The sequence below is a fragment of the Hibiscus syriacus genome, unplaced genomic scaffold, assembly GCF_006381635.1.
Source record: "Hibiscus syriacus cultivar Baekdansim isolate YM2019G1 unplaced genomic scaffold, ASM638163v2 tig00013386_pilon, whole genome shotgun sequence".
Lineage (NCBI taxonomy): Eukaryota > Viridiplantae > Streptophyta > Magnoliopsida > Malvales > Malvaceae > Hibiscus > Hibiscus syriacus.
This window is the reverse complement of record NW_024062302.1, coordinates 952,465-969,691: the sequence shown is the minus strand read 5'-3', so window position 1 is coordinate 969,691 and position 17,227 is coordinate 952,465. Positions and strand designations below refer to the sequence as shown.

The following is a 17,227-nucleotide window of genomic DNA, read 5'->3' as shown; positions in this document are numbered from 1 at the left end:
GGATAATAATATCCTATATTTCTAGGATAATCATTCTCTGACTTGATGTTGATTCTTTTCACTGTTGGATGTATGTTGTTACTGTTTTGGTGCAAGGAAGGACGACGACGGCGTCAGAAGCTGTCAGGTGAAGCTCGGCTGGAATCTGAAGAGTCACACGGCGGCTGGAAGTCTGAACGGCGGCGGCGGCTGAGTATATGAATAGAAACCCTAAAAATTAGGGTTTCATAATGGGCCGGTTTGGGTATCCAGCTGGGTCTGGTGGGCTGCTTGTAGTTGAGTGGGCTGAGTGAGTGGGTTCATTTGTTGGGCCTGATGTACTGGGTAGGTTTGTAGTGGGCTCCGGGCCTGCAAAATATTGTAATTGGGTTGCATATGTTTTGGGCCTCGATTGGCCTACAAAATGTAAAAAAAATAAAAAAATAATAAAAATAAGCATAATAATAATAATAATAATAAAATAACGATAATAATATTTAAAAAAGACTCGGACAAAAACGGGTGTCTACACCAGGGTTCCGAAACTGAGGTTGAAAACCTAAAGAAGGAAAGTCTAAAGGGATTAGGTCGATCAAAGACGTTGAAAATTTATATGAAACATGGATTAATACTTTCGAGCCATGGTCATCGAGATGATACTGAGAAAGCAAACAATTCTTTTGTTTATTTAACTGATTTAGCACTCTTATGGTGGTGACGTAAATGCATCGAGATGACACCACCGTTAGAACCTGGGTAGAATTTCAATCTGAGTTCAAAGAATAATTTTACCCTTATCATGTCGAGAACGAGGCACAATCAAAACTAAGGTATCTTAGGCAAGAAGACTCTTTAAGGGAGCACATTCGATAATTTGTCGAGTTAAGCCTATAAGTCCCGAGCCTAATTGAAGAGAATGTGTTCTTCACCTTTATGGATAGATTAAAGCCATGGGTCAAAAACGAGTTGGAAAGAAGGGGTGTAAAGAATTATATAAAGTATTGACAACTGTCGAATTCCTCATCGAATTTGGTGTTAAGAAACTCAAGCCTTTCAAATCAAAAGCCGAGGGTCCTAGTAAGAGAAACCAAGATGAATGCAAAAACAAAGCCTATCAAGTGATGAGGAGCCTACAAAAGGCAAATCCTACTGACACAAGTCAAAAGAGAAAGGGAACATCTTTAATTTGTTGTTTCAATAACCATGAACCAAGACACTAATTTGCAAGAGATTGCCCCCACACTGAAAAACTTGTCGCCATTGTCGAGAAGACAACACTTGAGAGGAAGAAATATGTAAACTTAGCTCAATACAATTGTTAAGTTGAGGTAAGTTCCAAGCGACGAAAGGATCACCTAAAATATTAATTACAATTGCCGACGAAAGTTACAAGTGTTTGCAATTTTGGTTAACATAATATATTACTTGAGATTTTAATGATAACTTTTTAGGTTGTAATTAGAATAGTTATACAAATTATAATTTGTTACGAAAAATATATTTTTGATTTTAACCTAAAATATTAAATTAAGTCTGAAGAGTTGCACATTCGATAGGTTTTTAATTACAACGGATGGCGGCCTTTTTTTAATTTTAGATTAACTTATTATTTTTTACTCTTCCGCAAATTACATCACCTGATGTGCTCATATGGGAGAAGTAGTCATTTAGATGTTGAAAATCTTTTTGGGTGTGAGGAACCAATTTTGGGGGTTTCTTTGTTTATTTCTACTTAATAGCTTTAAAAAATTAAACAAAACCCATTAAATGATTGCAAACCCAGTTTTCTCTCTCTCTCTCTCTCTCTAGTTTGAGGTTTGACTATATCATTCCCCTTTTACTGTTCCATTCAATCATTTTTAATTTCCCAACGTAAACTGCAAAAGTTGCATGTGCAAACCACATGGATGAAACTGGTCATCTTCCTTGAATAACATGCATCGGATCCTTGGTCATGGAAGCACTTGGAAGCCATGCAGGGGCGGCGGGATCGTGTTTCGATAGACCTCGTGCACCCTCTCTACACACTACTGTCGTGTCGATCTTCTAATGGCATGATCATTCAGACACCATAAAACATCAAAAGCTCAATGGATTAGAGATTAGTGAACCCTTGGTTAAGCGAGTGATTATATTCGAGGTAGTTTGACTGGCAGGATCTTTAGGCTTTTGGGTCTTAATCCAACAGGCATTAAGTCAAACTGCAGCTTATGGGAGGGTATCTAGATTCAAAAGAAAATCTTGGTCTTAATTAACCAAGTAGCCCAAGATTCCCCCCAAAATTAAGCTGACCTGATTGGAACTTAACGATACAAACAATTCAAACATATTTGTTTATACAATGATAATAACAAAGCACTAGTATTAATCACAAGGGTTATTTTTTTTTCTTTTTTATGGTGGGGTACTTGGTAAAACATAGTGGCTTAAGCAATCAGCAATGAGGCAGGTGACACTGGATGGAACGGGGTCACGTGGTTGTGGAGAAGGGGCTGCCATGAAATGGAGGGTCCAATGCTGTAGGGTTTTTGATTGATTTAGATATAAGATGACAATGATAAAGTAGAAAGAAACGATAAGATTCTTGAGCAGTTAAAATGGCAGCAAATGGTCGGGGTATATGCATTGTATCAAATTGCGGTTGTATATTTTATTACGGAAGCAGTTGCGGTGTTGTTGCGGACGGTATGGACATTAAGTAACGTGTTGCAGCTGTTGCGGGCGTGATTTCTTCCTCAAAAATCACAATACGTCTAAAATATTATATTTACATTTTACAGTTATCTTTTAATATACTAATATTAATATACCCTTTTAATATTTTATTTTGAAAATAAAAATTTAATTTCATAGATAAAAATTATTAAAAACAAATATAAACCATAGAAGTGTTATCATACTGGATAATGAGTAATAACAATTATAATTAATGAATAACATATAAACAATATCACTAAAATCATATCGAATTTTTTATATTGTAACATAAAATGTTCATTTTACATAACATAGAAAGAAAAAAACATAATTACAAATATAAAAATTTTATATCTTACAGTTCACCACCAAAATGAATGTGGGCGAATCTAAAGTATTTTCATCTTCGTCATTGTCTTGGTTTTCATTCTTTCCTATTCTATGTGAAGGAGACATCACATTATCTGCATCATAAGATGCATCATTGGCAAGAAACATGTTGTATGATAATGACGAAAAAATCCATAACTTGGATTTTGTTCAAGGTAAGGTGGATAACATGAATTTGGTTGGTAAGAATGAGAACCATGAGATGATTCACTAATTTCATTATCATTTGTAGCTGAACTATATGATGATGAACCTACAAATGAATAATAAAGTGTCTCCCATCCTCCTATGAGTTCTATCATCACCATCTCTTCTATTTGTGATGCATTTGTTCTATACAAACCAAATTATCATCGTAAGGATATCTGGACGTACCTTGATCTCCATGAAAGCAGTAGAATAAATTGTTCATATTCTGGTTGGTACGTACCTTCATTATCGCCAACATGATCATCACAACCACCAACATGATCATCACAACCACCATCATCGTCGTCGTTATCATCATCATAATTTGACGTCAATAGTTGAACATTTTCCTCATTAGATGGAGTAGGTGAACTGTTCACATCTTCACCTTGAGTTTTTCATCAGTTTCATTAAGTAACTCATCAGGCAACCATGAGAAATTTTGTTCACTATCAAGTGTAGCATTATCTCTTTCTTCAATCCATGCATTTAGTAGGCCATCTTCTTCAAAAATATTTCAAGATTAATCAGATTAAAATTCATTTCTAATTCTTGTGCCTTTTTCTTTGTATGTGTCTCAGCTTCAACATCATATTATAATGGACATAAATCAATTTTTGAAGCTTTTTATGCTTGAGTTTATTTCTCTTCTTTGTATGGATCAACTAAAAGTACTCCAATTACACTCACAATTTGAAGACGAAGTTGTTTGACTCAAAACTTTGACAGCGATGCGTTGATATTGCGGTGCACAATTTTCATAATTAATCTACCATTCAACTACAAAATACATAAATATTAAGATATAATCCATAAAGTATTTATAAATATCTTTATTATTTACAAAACTATAGATGATAATTTTTTTGTTTATCAGGGTTAGTCTTCAAAATTGCAGCTTGAGCTAATGGTGTTCCATAAGAATCCATTTTGTCTCGATATAGCAACAACTAAAAAATAAAAATTAGTAGTTTAAAAATGAAATTTATGATTTTTCAAAAAATTTAAGTATATAAATACATACATGGTTCATTGCAAGAATTTGATCATTCAAGTTGGGTTCTAACCTTTGTATGACATTTCTAACTCCATTCATAGTTGTATAAATCATTCACTTGTGTAATGCCTCCGTAAATTGTGAATTTAGAAAATATACTACATAAAAATAGCATAATAAATATCTAAACAAGATATCACAATTTGAATTTAAAAGTTTTATAACGTACTAGTAGAATGTAAATCATTATGAAGTTTTTTACTTTATTGTCTATCAATTATTTCCCAATATAATAATAAATAAACATATAATTATGATACTTAATGTTATATAAAAATTTAACTTAAATTAATCACGTCAATTTTATATAGAAAAATTCAATTTAAAATTAATTTTAAAATAGCGTTAATAAATAATTTAATTAATTCAAATTAAAGTAACTAATTTTAAACATAACTATTACGATATTATTAATTATATATTTATAATCCAGTTTTAAGAATTAAATTAGTACAATTCATATATGTAATTTTATATTTGAGATTTAAAGTTTGTTGCGGCATTGCGGCGTAATTTATAGCGTGTTGCGGTTTATGTAACGGTTTTTACCGCAACAATCGTGATGCGGTTCCTTTATTTGCGTTGCACCGATAGTGCGTCACGGTAACCTTAAAAAACGTTACAATGCAGGCATTAAGCTATGTTGCGGCCACAATTTAGTACTATGGGTATATGAGAATCTTAAAAAGGGGTCAATGTCTTTTAGAAACCAGCAGGGGAAGGTTCTTACCTATCCTTGCTTTTAAATTACATGGCTTTTTTAACACCCGCCAAGAACTACTTCTTGTGCACGTTGAATTACAGGTAAAATGGTTAACTTCACTGCAGTTTTTGCAAGTTCATTTCGGTTGTTTATTTATACTTGTAATTGTCCACAAGTTTTATGTCGAACGATGGTGATGAATTTGAACATATGGTGTTTAACACTTACCATAGGCATGCATGGTAGATTATTTGAATAAACTCTATAATACATAAATATCAGCGTTGAACCTGTATTCAAAGCTTCATATCAAATGTTAATATACATGTTGGTGTTCTTGTACATTCTTTTCCAGGTTCGAGGCTGGAATAGTTGGGTATCCAAATGTCGGGAAATCATCTTTAATTAACCGTTTGCTAAAGCGGAATATGTGCCCTGCTGCCTAGACCTGGAGTTACAAGAGAGTGAAGTGTGTATTCTGTTGGTTTTCGTGTCCTAACTGTCATGTACATGTGAAAGTATCACAAGTTCTAGTCTTGCTCTGTGAAATCCTAAGAACAGAGTCTCGTCATCATTGACTGACAGTTACTGCAGTTTAGTCTTGTGCTTGCCAGGGATGAAAACTCGATACATGGTTGATGTGGATGGTCAGAGTAGTAAAATGCATGTCTCGATCTGCCACTTTATAGTTGAACTTTAAAAAGCCAAATGATTCCTTTTAGGAAGGACAAGCCAACGAAATAAATTAACAAGTAGCAACCATTGCCATAATAAGCAAATAAAAACCCATCTTATGCACACAGGAAAAGGATGTAATTTAGGAAGTTTCATAAGATGCAACTCCTCCATATATTTCCTTTTACCTGAATTCCTGATTGGTTCGGTGTCATCTTCTGCGTTTTCAGATTTTTAATAAGTAATTTATACTATAGTGTAGCTTTTACAAGCGTAGATGTGATATGTTACAGTGTCCTAAAATTTTAGAGTCCTTAACTTAAAAAATCTATTAATAAAAATTATTTTCCCAAAAAAATACTATCATTCCTTTATTAATTTTCATGATAAGATTTAAAAAAATCTTTTAATTTTCTCCTTTATTATCTCAATAATGAATTATAATCATTTCTTTCTAAAAAAAACTCCACAATAAATGAATTATAATTGTTTCTCTTAAAAAACCTACTAAAATCATGATTTCTAATAGAAAAATATATATTTACGGGTCTCATTTTATAATTTCGTTTTATTATAAAATATTTTAAAGACTTCATTTTAAAAAGTAGCACGGGACCTACATCTTTTGGGACAGCTGTATTTTGTCATTCAGCATCTCATCATGTATTGCAATTACATGTAAAATATTCCTTTCTAGTGACAAGTCCCTTTGTCACCCATTCTATCATTTCTGAGAATTGAACTGCAATACAATGAAAACACATGATTTTACCTTTATCTCAAGTTAACGCTAAGGGGGCTAGTATCATTACAATATTTTTTAGTTTTGTTAAATATTAGAAATGTTTTGGATGTTTATGATTATAAGTTTCTTTTATGTTCTAAATCTAGGGCTACTTTTAAACTATCTTTGTAACCTTAATATTCCTTTTATCGTCAAAACTATTTTTATTAGAATAACGTGGATTGGTTTCAAGAGAAATGAGCTAAACAATCTGATGGAAGACCAAATAGAAATATCCACTCGTTCATGGACCGGAAACATCAAATTAGGCGGAAAGGGTGGATGGATTGAACAATGTTGAAGGCAAGGGCTTACCCACGGTTGTAAACCACAAGCAAGCGGTTCAGATGGGGACAAACTGAAGATCCCTGAATTTTAAGCGAACTCAAAATCTTCTAAGGGAAGAAAATACAGATTTCTACAATTACTCCAAGATAAAGTCAAAGACAGTGCTGATCAAACTGGAAAAAATGAGAAAAAACTTTCTGTGGGGAGGACCCAGAAAACTACTAGAGTTAATTGGGGCACAGTATGCTTGCCAAAGAAAAATGGTGGTGCAGGGTGACTAATATAAAACAAAAACTTTGTTAGCAAAGTGGGGTTGGTAGTGCATCTTGGAAAAAGAAGCTTTATGGTGTAAGGTGATCACCTCTAAGTACAGAGATCTGATCCAAAGCTGGCCGATAGGATATATCACATAAAAAATGTCGCTTTTTGGAAAGGAATTTTGCTCAATATTGCTCAGAAGGATGTGAAAAAATGGATAAATAAATTGGCATTCCGATGGAAACTAGTGGATGGTAAATCAATCCGGTTTTGGGAAGACCTTTTACCTTAGTTTTCCTCGGTTATTTAGATTAATGAAACGATCACGGAACTAGCCGAGCATAGGAGCCTTGATGAAATGAATTGGTCTCATAGTTCCCTAGAACCCTTTTTGATAAAGAAAGAAAATGGGAGGAATCGTTACTTAAATGCTTTAAAGGAGAAAAGATTAAAGATAAATGACGATTTAGTAGAACCGTCCTTCAATTTGACCAAATCTGGAAACTCAAGGTACCTCTAAAGGTAAAAAGTTTCATTTGGATGGTGAAAATTGGCAGGATACCAACTAAAGATTTTCTTTTAGCTGAATTAAATTAGATGAATCTGTGACATTCTGCCCGTGGTGTAAGATCGGTCTAGAAACTGCATATCACTTGCTTATCGATTACATGTTCAATTATTGTTTAGGAACTCTGTAATTTGTGGTCTGTTGGTTGTTCCACTCCCTGCGAGCATGGATGCTTTTTTTGAATTTTGTCTCTCAGTTCCATGGTCTGGTTCAGTGAAATCAGTTTGGCTAATCGCCGTGGCAGAGGGTTTATGGAGAGTATGATTGGTGAGAAATGATGCAGACATGCAGTTTTTGAAAATAAAAATATCACAGAAGATCTGTTGTTTTTTTTTTTGGTTTAATGAGAGCTCTCATATGGATTAAAGCAATAAACAACGCTCTAATTCTCTGCGAAGTTGACTAGTGGAACAATCCTAAGGGGTGTCTATCTTCAAAACCAGATATCGTAGAGTGGCTCCCTCCCTGGGCATGTTAAATTCAACGTTGATGGAGCCTTCAAGGTCAACAGCAGGGTGTGGGGGTGTATTAAGAGACAACATTGGTAACCTAAAAACAATCTTCTCAGAGCCGGTTGAAGCTTCGAATTCGGATCTTACCGAATTGGCAGCAATTAAAATGCTTAGAACTCTTCCTGGAAACTGGTTGGCATGGTCGTTGGAATCTGATTATTGAATCAGACTCACAAACAGTCATGAACTGGATTAGCTCCATATCCTTGAGACCCTGACGATGGTGGGATCAGTTCGACGAGGTTGATAATTTGTTGAAAAAGATTCCTCAAGTTACATTTGTATTCGTTTCGAGGGAAGGAAATGGTTTGGCAGATCAACTGGCAAAACAAGGGTTGTCTCGTTCTAATATATTCAAAGCTTGGTGGGATTAATGGCAGTCGACTGGCCTCATACTCCCAGGAAAAGTGTTATTTGGTAAGTTCCTCGTATGGGTCTGGGTTGCAGCTAATTTGGAATCCCCATTTTGTTTGTAGTATACTTGTTCTTTAGTGGCGCTTTTATATAAACGCCGTTAAATAATATACTTTAGTGGTGTTTTGTATAAACGCCGCTAAATAATGTATTTTAGTAGCGTTTCAAGCACAAACGCCGCTAAATACTATACTTTAGTGGCATTTTAAGCACAAACGCCGCTAAGTGCTCGTTCTTTAGTGGCATTTTTGTATAAAACGCCGCTATATGCTATACTTTAGTGGCGTTTTAAGCACAAACGACGCTAAGTGCTCGTACTTTAGTGGCATTTTTGTATAAACGCCGCTAAATATTGTATTTTAGTGGTGTTTTAAGCACAAACGCTGCTAAATGCTTGTACTTTAGTGGCGTTTTTGTATAAATGCCGCTAAATACTATACTTTAGTGGCATTTTAAGCACAAACGCCGCCAAAGATTCGTACTTTAGAGGTGTTTCTATATAAACGTCGCTAAATACCCATACTTTAGTGGCGTTTTTGAATAAACACCGCAATTTATCAGTATATTAGTGGCTTTTGTAAATACAAAACCACGCAAGGTTACGGTTTCTAAGTCCCACTCCTTTTTTAACCCTTTTTCATTTTTTCTAGAGATGAACCTGGAATACAAATCCAATAAGATGAAACCCCGAGATCCAGCGAAAGAAGCCAAGCTACGTACCCCCAAAAACCTAAAGACGAGTACAAAAGGGGGAAATTTTATTCGCTTCGTCCTTCTCCTCCGTCTGAACCCTAGAAGAAGAAGAAACACCTAAAAGTTCCAGCTTTCTGCTTCTGCTTGCTTTAGAATTCTCTCAAACTTTCTCTGATCTACCATTTTTACCCTTTTACTCTCTTCAATTCCTTTCCAAATCCCTTCCCTTCCAACCTTTCTCTCTCGCCCTTCATTTTACTGCTTAATTTCTCTTCTTTTCCTTTTTTTGTTTTAAATTTCGCGAGGTTTTGGTTTTTATTTGAATTTGACAATATTTTTGTATTCTTTTTATTGGTAGAGAAGCGTGAGTGAGTTGAATATAAAATGCATGTTAGATGGAGGTTCGAGAGAAAGTTCAGCTTCAGTTATGCCGCGTTGAAGAGGAAACTAAACATTTAGCCATGATTCGTGAGGTAACTTTGAACAAAATTTTACCTTTCTCCCATTGTTTCTATATAGCTTATGTTTCACTGTTCGCGGATTTTTATCGTGGGTCTGTGTTTTTAAATGGAAAAACAAGCTTTTGGACTGTTAAAAATGGGAACTTTGTTGGGTTTTTACCATTTTGATTGTTTTTTTTAATATTTACAGAGCAACGACAAGAAGAATCAAAAACTATTTTAACCAGATACCCAGATCGAGTTCCTGTAAGTTTTAATTATATATTTGTCTTAATTCATCCCAAAGCATTACACTATGTGTAATTAAGATAAGCATATGAACTGCAATATGGTCAAGTCTATTGGAATCTCTGATCGAACAAATTTTGGTCCGGAAATTGTTTGTTGGTGTGTGTAACATCACACGAGCTAGGAATTGTTCTCTTCTGATGTTGTTGTGCCAAAAAGTGACTACTAAAGAGCTGCGCTTCGGCTCAATGACACCCAAAGAGATTGTTTATCACCTTTTGCCTGCCTGCCATGTGTTTGTTTATATCTCCAGTTGATGATTGAAAGATATTCAAGGACAAACCTCCCAGATATAGAGAATAATAAGTATTTTATTCTTCTTTTCTTGTCATTTCTTTGTTAATAGAGTTTGAACACCAAGGTTCCTGGTTCCTCGAGACATGTCGGTAGGTCAGTTCATTCACATTCTAACTAGGAGGCTGCAGTTGAGTCCTGGAAAAGCTCTCTTTGTGTTTGTGAACAACACATTGCCTCAAACAGGTAAAAGAACATATGTATTCATGGATGGTTCTTGCTTACCGATCGATTAATCAGAACTTGTTGACCTTTTTTTCATTTTATAATTTCGACCATTAACATCTGCAGCAAGTCTCATGGGGTATGTCTATAATTCTTTCAAAAATGAAGATGGGTTTCTCTACATGTGTTACAGAATTGAGAAAACTTTTGACTAAAACTCTCATCTCTATCTCTAAACTCCAATGTAAACATTGCCAAATATATATATGTACATGTATATCAGATCAAAGTTTTTAGCTTTAACTTACCTTAGTTAGCCTACAATAAGTGTCTAGTTGCTTCATTATCTTGTTCTATTGCAGTAAACATATATATATCAGTGAGATAACATTCGCTTCACATCTTTTTAAAGTATTTTATTCATTAACTTATTAGATTAGCATTCAAAATTAAGCCTAATTTAGAAGTTAATTGAGGATTAAGACACCTTTTGTTATCTTCCATGCTAGTCAATTTTTTTTATCATGTCAACCTATAAATAGTCTTGTTCACCTTAATCATAACACCAACATTAAAGGTCTGTATATAAATACAAGATTAGAGAAAGAGGAACTCTCAATCTATCATCCAGTTCGTCATAAAAAAATAACACTAAAAAACCACTGCAATCTTATTTCTCTTATAAACATTATATTGTTTCAACTAATAGTTGATAGTTTGCTTTATAGATAGCTAGAATAATAAAATCTTTTTTTCTTTTATGGATATGTAAATATTTTTTTAATCTAATATGACAAGACAACAACCACAATAGAGATGAAACAATAAATGCAATAATGGAGCTCCGAAAGGGTTCGTTTTTATACCTCTGTTGTAGAATCTTTTTCTGCCGCAATAAATGTTGTGTGTGTGTGTGCTTTTATCATCCATGTTGATTCCGCTGAACTTTGTATACTTTGGTTGGTATTCTTACTAAATTTTGTTTAACATTGTCTCTTGTGTCCATATGCAAATATTTTTCCTCTATTTGCAGTGCACATACTGATTGTATCGTTACAGAAGACCGGGAAACTACAGAAGTCTTACTGCATCAAGTCACAGGTAAGACCAGCATGTATAATATTATACACACATGCTAAAAAAAGAATAAGAGAGAAATCCCCAACAAAATTTATCATTCCAAACTTTAAACAGTAAATTTTCACTAGGAATTTATAATTTATTCTGAAAGTTATATGCTATTATTTATCTTGTTTTGGCAATTAATACAAAGGTATGGTCAAACGTTTAACCGGGGGAATGTAGTTTTTAAAGTTAGTGGGTTGATTTCCTTATATTGAATCCATATGTTTGAGGCTATTGGTGTTTTGATGTGTTCAATGCAAATATTAATCCTGGCTTTGCCTCTATTTTGCATTTTGATCTGAAAACAACAGTTAGATGATTACCAAGTTGGTTTTCATCAGATTTACTTCACATATCTTTTGCCCAAATGTCATATCTTTTGGTATTAGTGATATGATTGTTTTAATATAAATAAATTGTAGAAAATATGACGAAAAAAAATAATTGCTACGTTGGAGAACTATCTTTGATGTGAAAGTTAGCATTGGAACTGTAAGCTGCCTGTTAGTTTTACAAGTGTGAAACAGAAGGGCAACAAAGTGTATAAGAGATGTACTTACCATATGTATGCATGCATTTTTAGTTTTAATATGTTATAGCCCTTCTACACTACGTAGCATGTTGCATGTAAATCTTTGTTTAACCTTTATAGATGTTTTGAGTCGATATTCATGGATATTTTCCTTGACTTTTGACTAAAAATTTGCAGTTTATGATGGTACATATTTCATGAATCATTACACATGGATCCTGAAGGCAAGAAATTTGGAGGAGGTAATATTGTTTAGAATCATGCTTTTTCTTCTAGTTTATCTTCTTGTAATATATTGTCTTTGAATCCATTGTTTTTCATTGTTGTTTGAATTGAATGTACATTTCTGATGAAAAGAATCAACTAAAGTTGCATGCCAAAAGGAAAATTGCGACTAGAAGATTGTTTTTTATTCTAGTGAACAATGTTTTTATTCTATTGAAAGAGAAAGAACCTAGAATAAATTCTAGTGAACAATCTTGAACTATGTTACATTTTATTTTAATTTTATAAAATTTGATTTATTTTTCAACATAATTGTGTCGTAATTAAATTTTAAGTTATTATTATTAGATAATGATGTAGAATATTAAATTTGCGTAATATAAAGTAGAAAATGACATATGCGAAATCAGTTAACTATAGTGGCGTTTGTAAATAAAAGCCACTAAAAGTGAGGTTCTTTTGCGGCATTTTATGAAGGAAACGCCTTTAATGACCACACATTTGCGGCGTTTTAGAAAATAAACGCCGCTATAAAGCTTGACCTTTTACGACGTTTTAAGAAAAACGCCGCTATAGAGTTTGACCTTTTGCGGCGTTTTAAAGAAAACCGGCGCTATAGAGCTTGGCCTTTTGTGGCGTTTTAAGAAAAACGCCGCTATAGATCTTGACCTTTTACGGCATTTTTCAGAAAACGCCGCTACCTTTTGCAGTGCTAGTTTTAGTGGCGCTTCTTGCGGAGTTTTTATATACGCCGGGAAAGTTTTTAGCGGCGCTTAAAAACGCTGCTAAATGCCTATTTTGCTGTGGATAGCTTTATTCGGGAACTCATTTTCCTTGTGTTAGCTATAGATAGTTGTGTGGAGCTATTTAGTCCGTTGTGTCTCGTTTGTAGTCCTTGTTGGACTCTTTCACCTACGCATTTGGGTTAGTTCTACATTTTGGCTTTGTCATTGGTGTATATCTGTTTGGTTCGTCCTTGTTGTTGTTTCTGTATCCTTGCCCTTGGCTCAGAGTTTGAATGTAATCTTTTCCTCCGTTTAGGTTTAGGTTTAGGAAGATTTTTAATGAGACATTCTTTCTTAGTAATCTTATTAAGTAAAAATCTTCTTGCTGAGCAAAAAAAATTCAATTTATCGCTTGGTTGCATGCCTCGTTAAAAACACCCTAGCTTAGATGGGGAAAGAATACATACAACTAAGAAAACAAAACAAACTGAAGCAAAATCCAATTTCTAAACATCATAACATACAAGCAAATAACATAACCACCAGGTAAAGCCAACGACTAGTCCATCTCCCTTGGCAGAACACAACAACAGTAGGGATAGCGATAGCTCCATCCCCTACCGCAGACTCTGATTAATAGCGATCACCGCCTAGCTTTAAAAAATTTTTTGCCTCGACAACTTATCATTATTAATTTCTTTTAATTAAAAGAAAATTAGAGGTTTTTTTTAATCTTCTTTCCTACTCGTTTGTTTAATCTTCTTTTGATTATTGTTGTTTTTCTTCTTACCTACATACCCTTATGCATGATATCTATACCTACCGTCTGTATGATCATTTTGATAGTTTTAATGAATTTTGCGAGCCTCGGTATCAAAACTTAATAAAACTTATATACTAAGATGGGATATCTAAGCATGCTCAAAACTTTCATACAAGGGTCTAGCATCTCTACAAATATTTGACTGTATGCACTTTTATAAACCTATGCAATTGCTTATTGTATTGGTATTTTTTTTTGCGTTACAAATATGTTCTATATATTAATAATTTTTATGTTTATAATTTATTTAAGAATAAAATCTAATATTTTAAATTTTTATTTTTTTCTAGTATTTTTTCTTATTTTTTGTTTACATTAACTCTGATGTAGGAGTGAGAATATAATTTTATTAATGTGTTGATTTCTACCTGTATAATTTTTAGAAGGACTAAATCTTAATTATATCATTTTATGAGTCCAATAAAAATTTTAACACGTTGGTTTCTAAAATTATATTTTTTTAGAGTTTTTTCTTCATATTTTTACCAATTGAAATAATATCATAATTCCATACAATTAAAGGGGAAAAATTAAATTTAGACATAGAGTTTAAAAATACTTAAATCTTAAAATTGACGAAAACAAAAAAAAAATCAAAAACCCAAGTTAGAAGAAATTATTTCCCAGAAACGTAGACATAAAACTTAAATAAGTTTAACAAACAAGTAGTGAGAAAATAAAAAAATATTTAATACGTATTTCAAATATTATACTATAAAAAACATTTACAAAAATCCTAAAGTTATCCTATGAAAAATGAAAATAATTTAACAACCCCTAGGCCTAATATGATATATATATATATATATCATCCCCCGTTCAATTTTCATCGGCTGTAAACTTTTTCCAGACACGGTGTTTATTCCAGACGGTGTCGACCATGGCATCGATGGGCACATTTTTAGTCTCAGGTAGCAAGTAATACACGAAGATTCCCATGACAAGTATCCAGCCCCCGAAGAAGAAGAATATCAAGGCGCGCATATGGCACAGCATCGACAAGAATGCTTGGGCTATGATGAAGGTGCAAAGCATGTTGGAGCTGACAGCGAAAGCGAATCCAGCCGTTCTAGTCTCGAGAGGGAATGTTTCACTAGGTATCAGCCACCCAAGAGGACCCCATGACCAAGCAAAAGCCGACACAAACAAACACACCAAAAACACGACCACAATTGCTTCGGGTTTTGATAGTGAATCCGTGGCGTTTAGGTCACGTTGAAGAATTACCCCAATTACAACCTGCAGGTATCATATATAAACTTGCTATGAGGACTCAACATTGGTGAAGATTTGGATATCTAGGTTAAAACTGATGGATAGATGCATACCTGACTTATAAACATCTGAACACAAGCTTGAAGGAGTAGTATCCTCCTACCAAACCTGTCGACCGAAACAACCGAGACGAGGGTACAGCAAACGTTTACGAGTCCAGTAATCACCGAGGACAACAACGAAGCATCGTTCTTGAATCCGACTGTTTGGAACAAAACGGGAGCATAAACATATGGCATTGATCCCTGTAAACTGTTGGAAAACTTGAAGCATGACGCCAATAATCAAAGGGGCATGCTGCTGCGGGTCAGGAGTTTCTTGAAAGGTTGCTTCACTCCCTGGGCTATTTCACTAGCTCTCTTAATCTGCTGGAACTCGACATCAACTTCCTTGACACCCCTAATCTTTTGCAGTGTTGTATACCCTGACGACTCCTTTCCATGCTCGACTAGGCTCGCTGGAGTTTCGGTGATGATCAAAGAACCTATGAACAATATAGCGGCTGGTACGCCGGCAATCCCCAAAGACACTCTCCATCCATAGGGGTGCAATTTTGATGTCCAATAGTTGACCATATTTGCAATTAATATCCCTATGGTTACAAATAGTTGAAAGAGAATATTGACGGCTCCACGATGCTGGACTGGGGCTATCTCCGACAGGAACAATGGAACAGCCTGCACAAGTAACTTTTATCAGTCACCGGAGCATGATCGAAGATAAAATTCAATAACATAAATATGTATGATTTGAATCCAATCTAACCTCATTCCCAAAGCCAACGCCAATGCCAAGGAGCACACGTCCGATAATAAGCATCCAGAGATTCGGAGCACCGGAACTTAAGGCAGCTCCGGCAAGGAAAAACAAAGAAGCCGCTAAAATCGTCGGCTTTCGGCCAAATTTGGTGCAAACTTTTGAAGCAAAAAAGCTTGAAACAAGAGCTGCTAGATAGAGTGAAGACGTAAAAAGCTGAAGATATTGATCATCATATTTGCAGTAATTATCCTCCTTTGCATGCATCTTTCTTTCATGGACTTTGGGAAAGAATTTAATCAGAAAGTCATCCATGGCTGTCACCCCACCTGCATATTTTTTCATATTCATTATTAGTATATGAGATCCAATCATGAACATCACATAGAAAACAAAGATTCAAGCTTAGATCTACAATATAACAGCGAGTCAATAATTGGACAAAGATTCAGGGTCATAATATTTTCTTCATATATAAAAAATTGGATATATATATATATATAATGAAAGAAGTTGGCTGACCTGAAATTCCAATGTCGTAGCCAAACATAAGGCCACCAAAAGCAGCAAGAATCCAACATATTCCGACATAAAGAGTGAACTTTGATGGGTAAATCGGATTTCCGCTCATCTTTTTACTTTCTCCTGCCCCAGATATCGAAGACGACTACTTCTGGTTTTCTTTATAGAAAAATTTGTTTGATTTTGGACTATTTATAACCGATCAATTAGTGATATAATAATCCCAAAATTCTTTCGCTGAATACATTAAATAATACTAATTACCCACGTATTTCATAAAAAGAGAAAATCGATAAGGATAGGGATCGCCAATTTCATTCCTCATCAATTTCTAATTCCTTATATTCTTTTCTTACCATATTTAATTGTAGTAATTATAAATTTAAATTTTAAAATATATTAATTATTATAAAGAAAAACTTTAAATTTATTTTTAAAATAAACTAAAGAGTTGAAAAGCAATGATATAAGTACTTTTCTTATATCTAAAATTCATATTAGTGACCAATTTTAATTAAAATTTAGTTTTGACTGAAGATCTTTTTAATAAATAATGAATTATTTTAATATATATTTGACTCACCAATTCCGAAATTAACATATAATAAATTTATATATAATATTTATAATGATTGACATAAGTTGTGAATGATAATGATTATTGTATTAACTCTTATTTCTCTTGAAATCGAAGAGTACAATGGAAATTATTTTTACATACAATTCAAATTATACTAATTAAATAGTAAATATATGCAACTGAAATTATTTTTACATACCATCAAAATTTTCCATTATAGCCGACCAAGTAGGTAACTTTTTTGTCTTG

At 33.8% G+C, this 17,227-nt stretch overlaps 1 protein-coding gene and 1 pseudogene across 1 annotated transcript; one reads left to right on the top strand and one right to left on the bottom strand.

The window, feature by feature from the left end:
• Positions 1–9,602: 9,602 nt before the first annotated feature.
• On the top strand, positions 9,603–10,630 carry LOC120206167 (autophagy-related protein 8i-like). The gene is made up of 5 exons (XM_039205890.1): positions 9,603–9,680; positions 9,855–9,914; positions 10,210–10,262; positions 10,318–10,436; positions 10,542–10,630. The coding sequence occupies exons 1-5, from the start codon at positions 9,603–9,605 to the stop codon at positions 10,628–10,630; spliced, it is 399 nt and encodes a 132-aa protein (XP_039061821.1).
• A 4,034-nt stretch (positions 10,631–14,664) lies between these two features.
• LOC120206166 lies at positions 14,665–16,507 on the bottom strand (annotated as a pseudogene).
• Between the last annotated feature and the right edge of the window lie 720 nt (positions 16,508–17,227).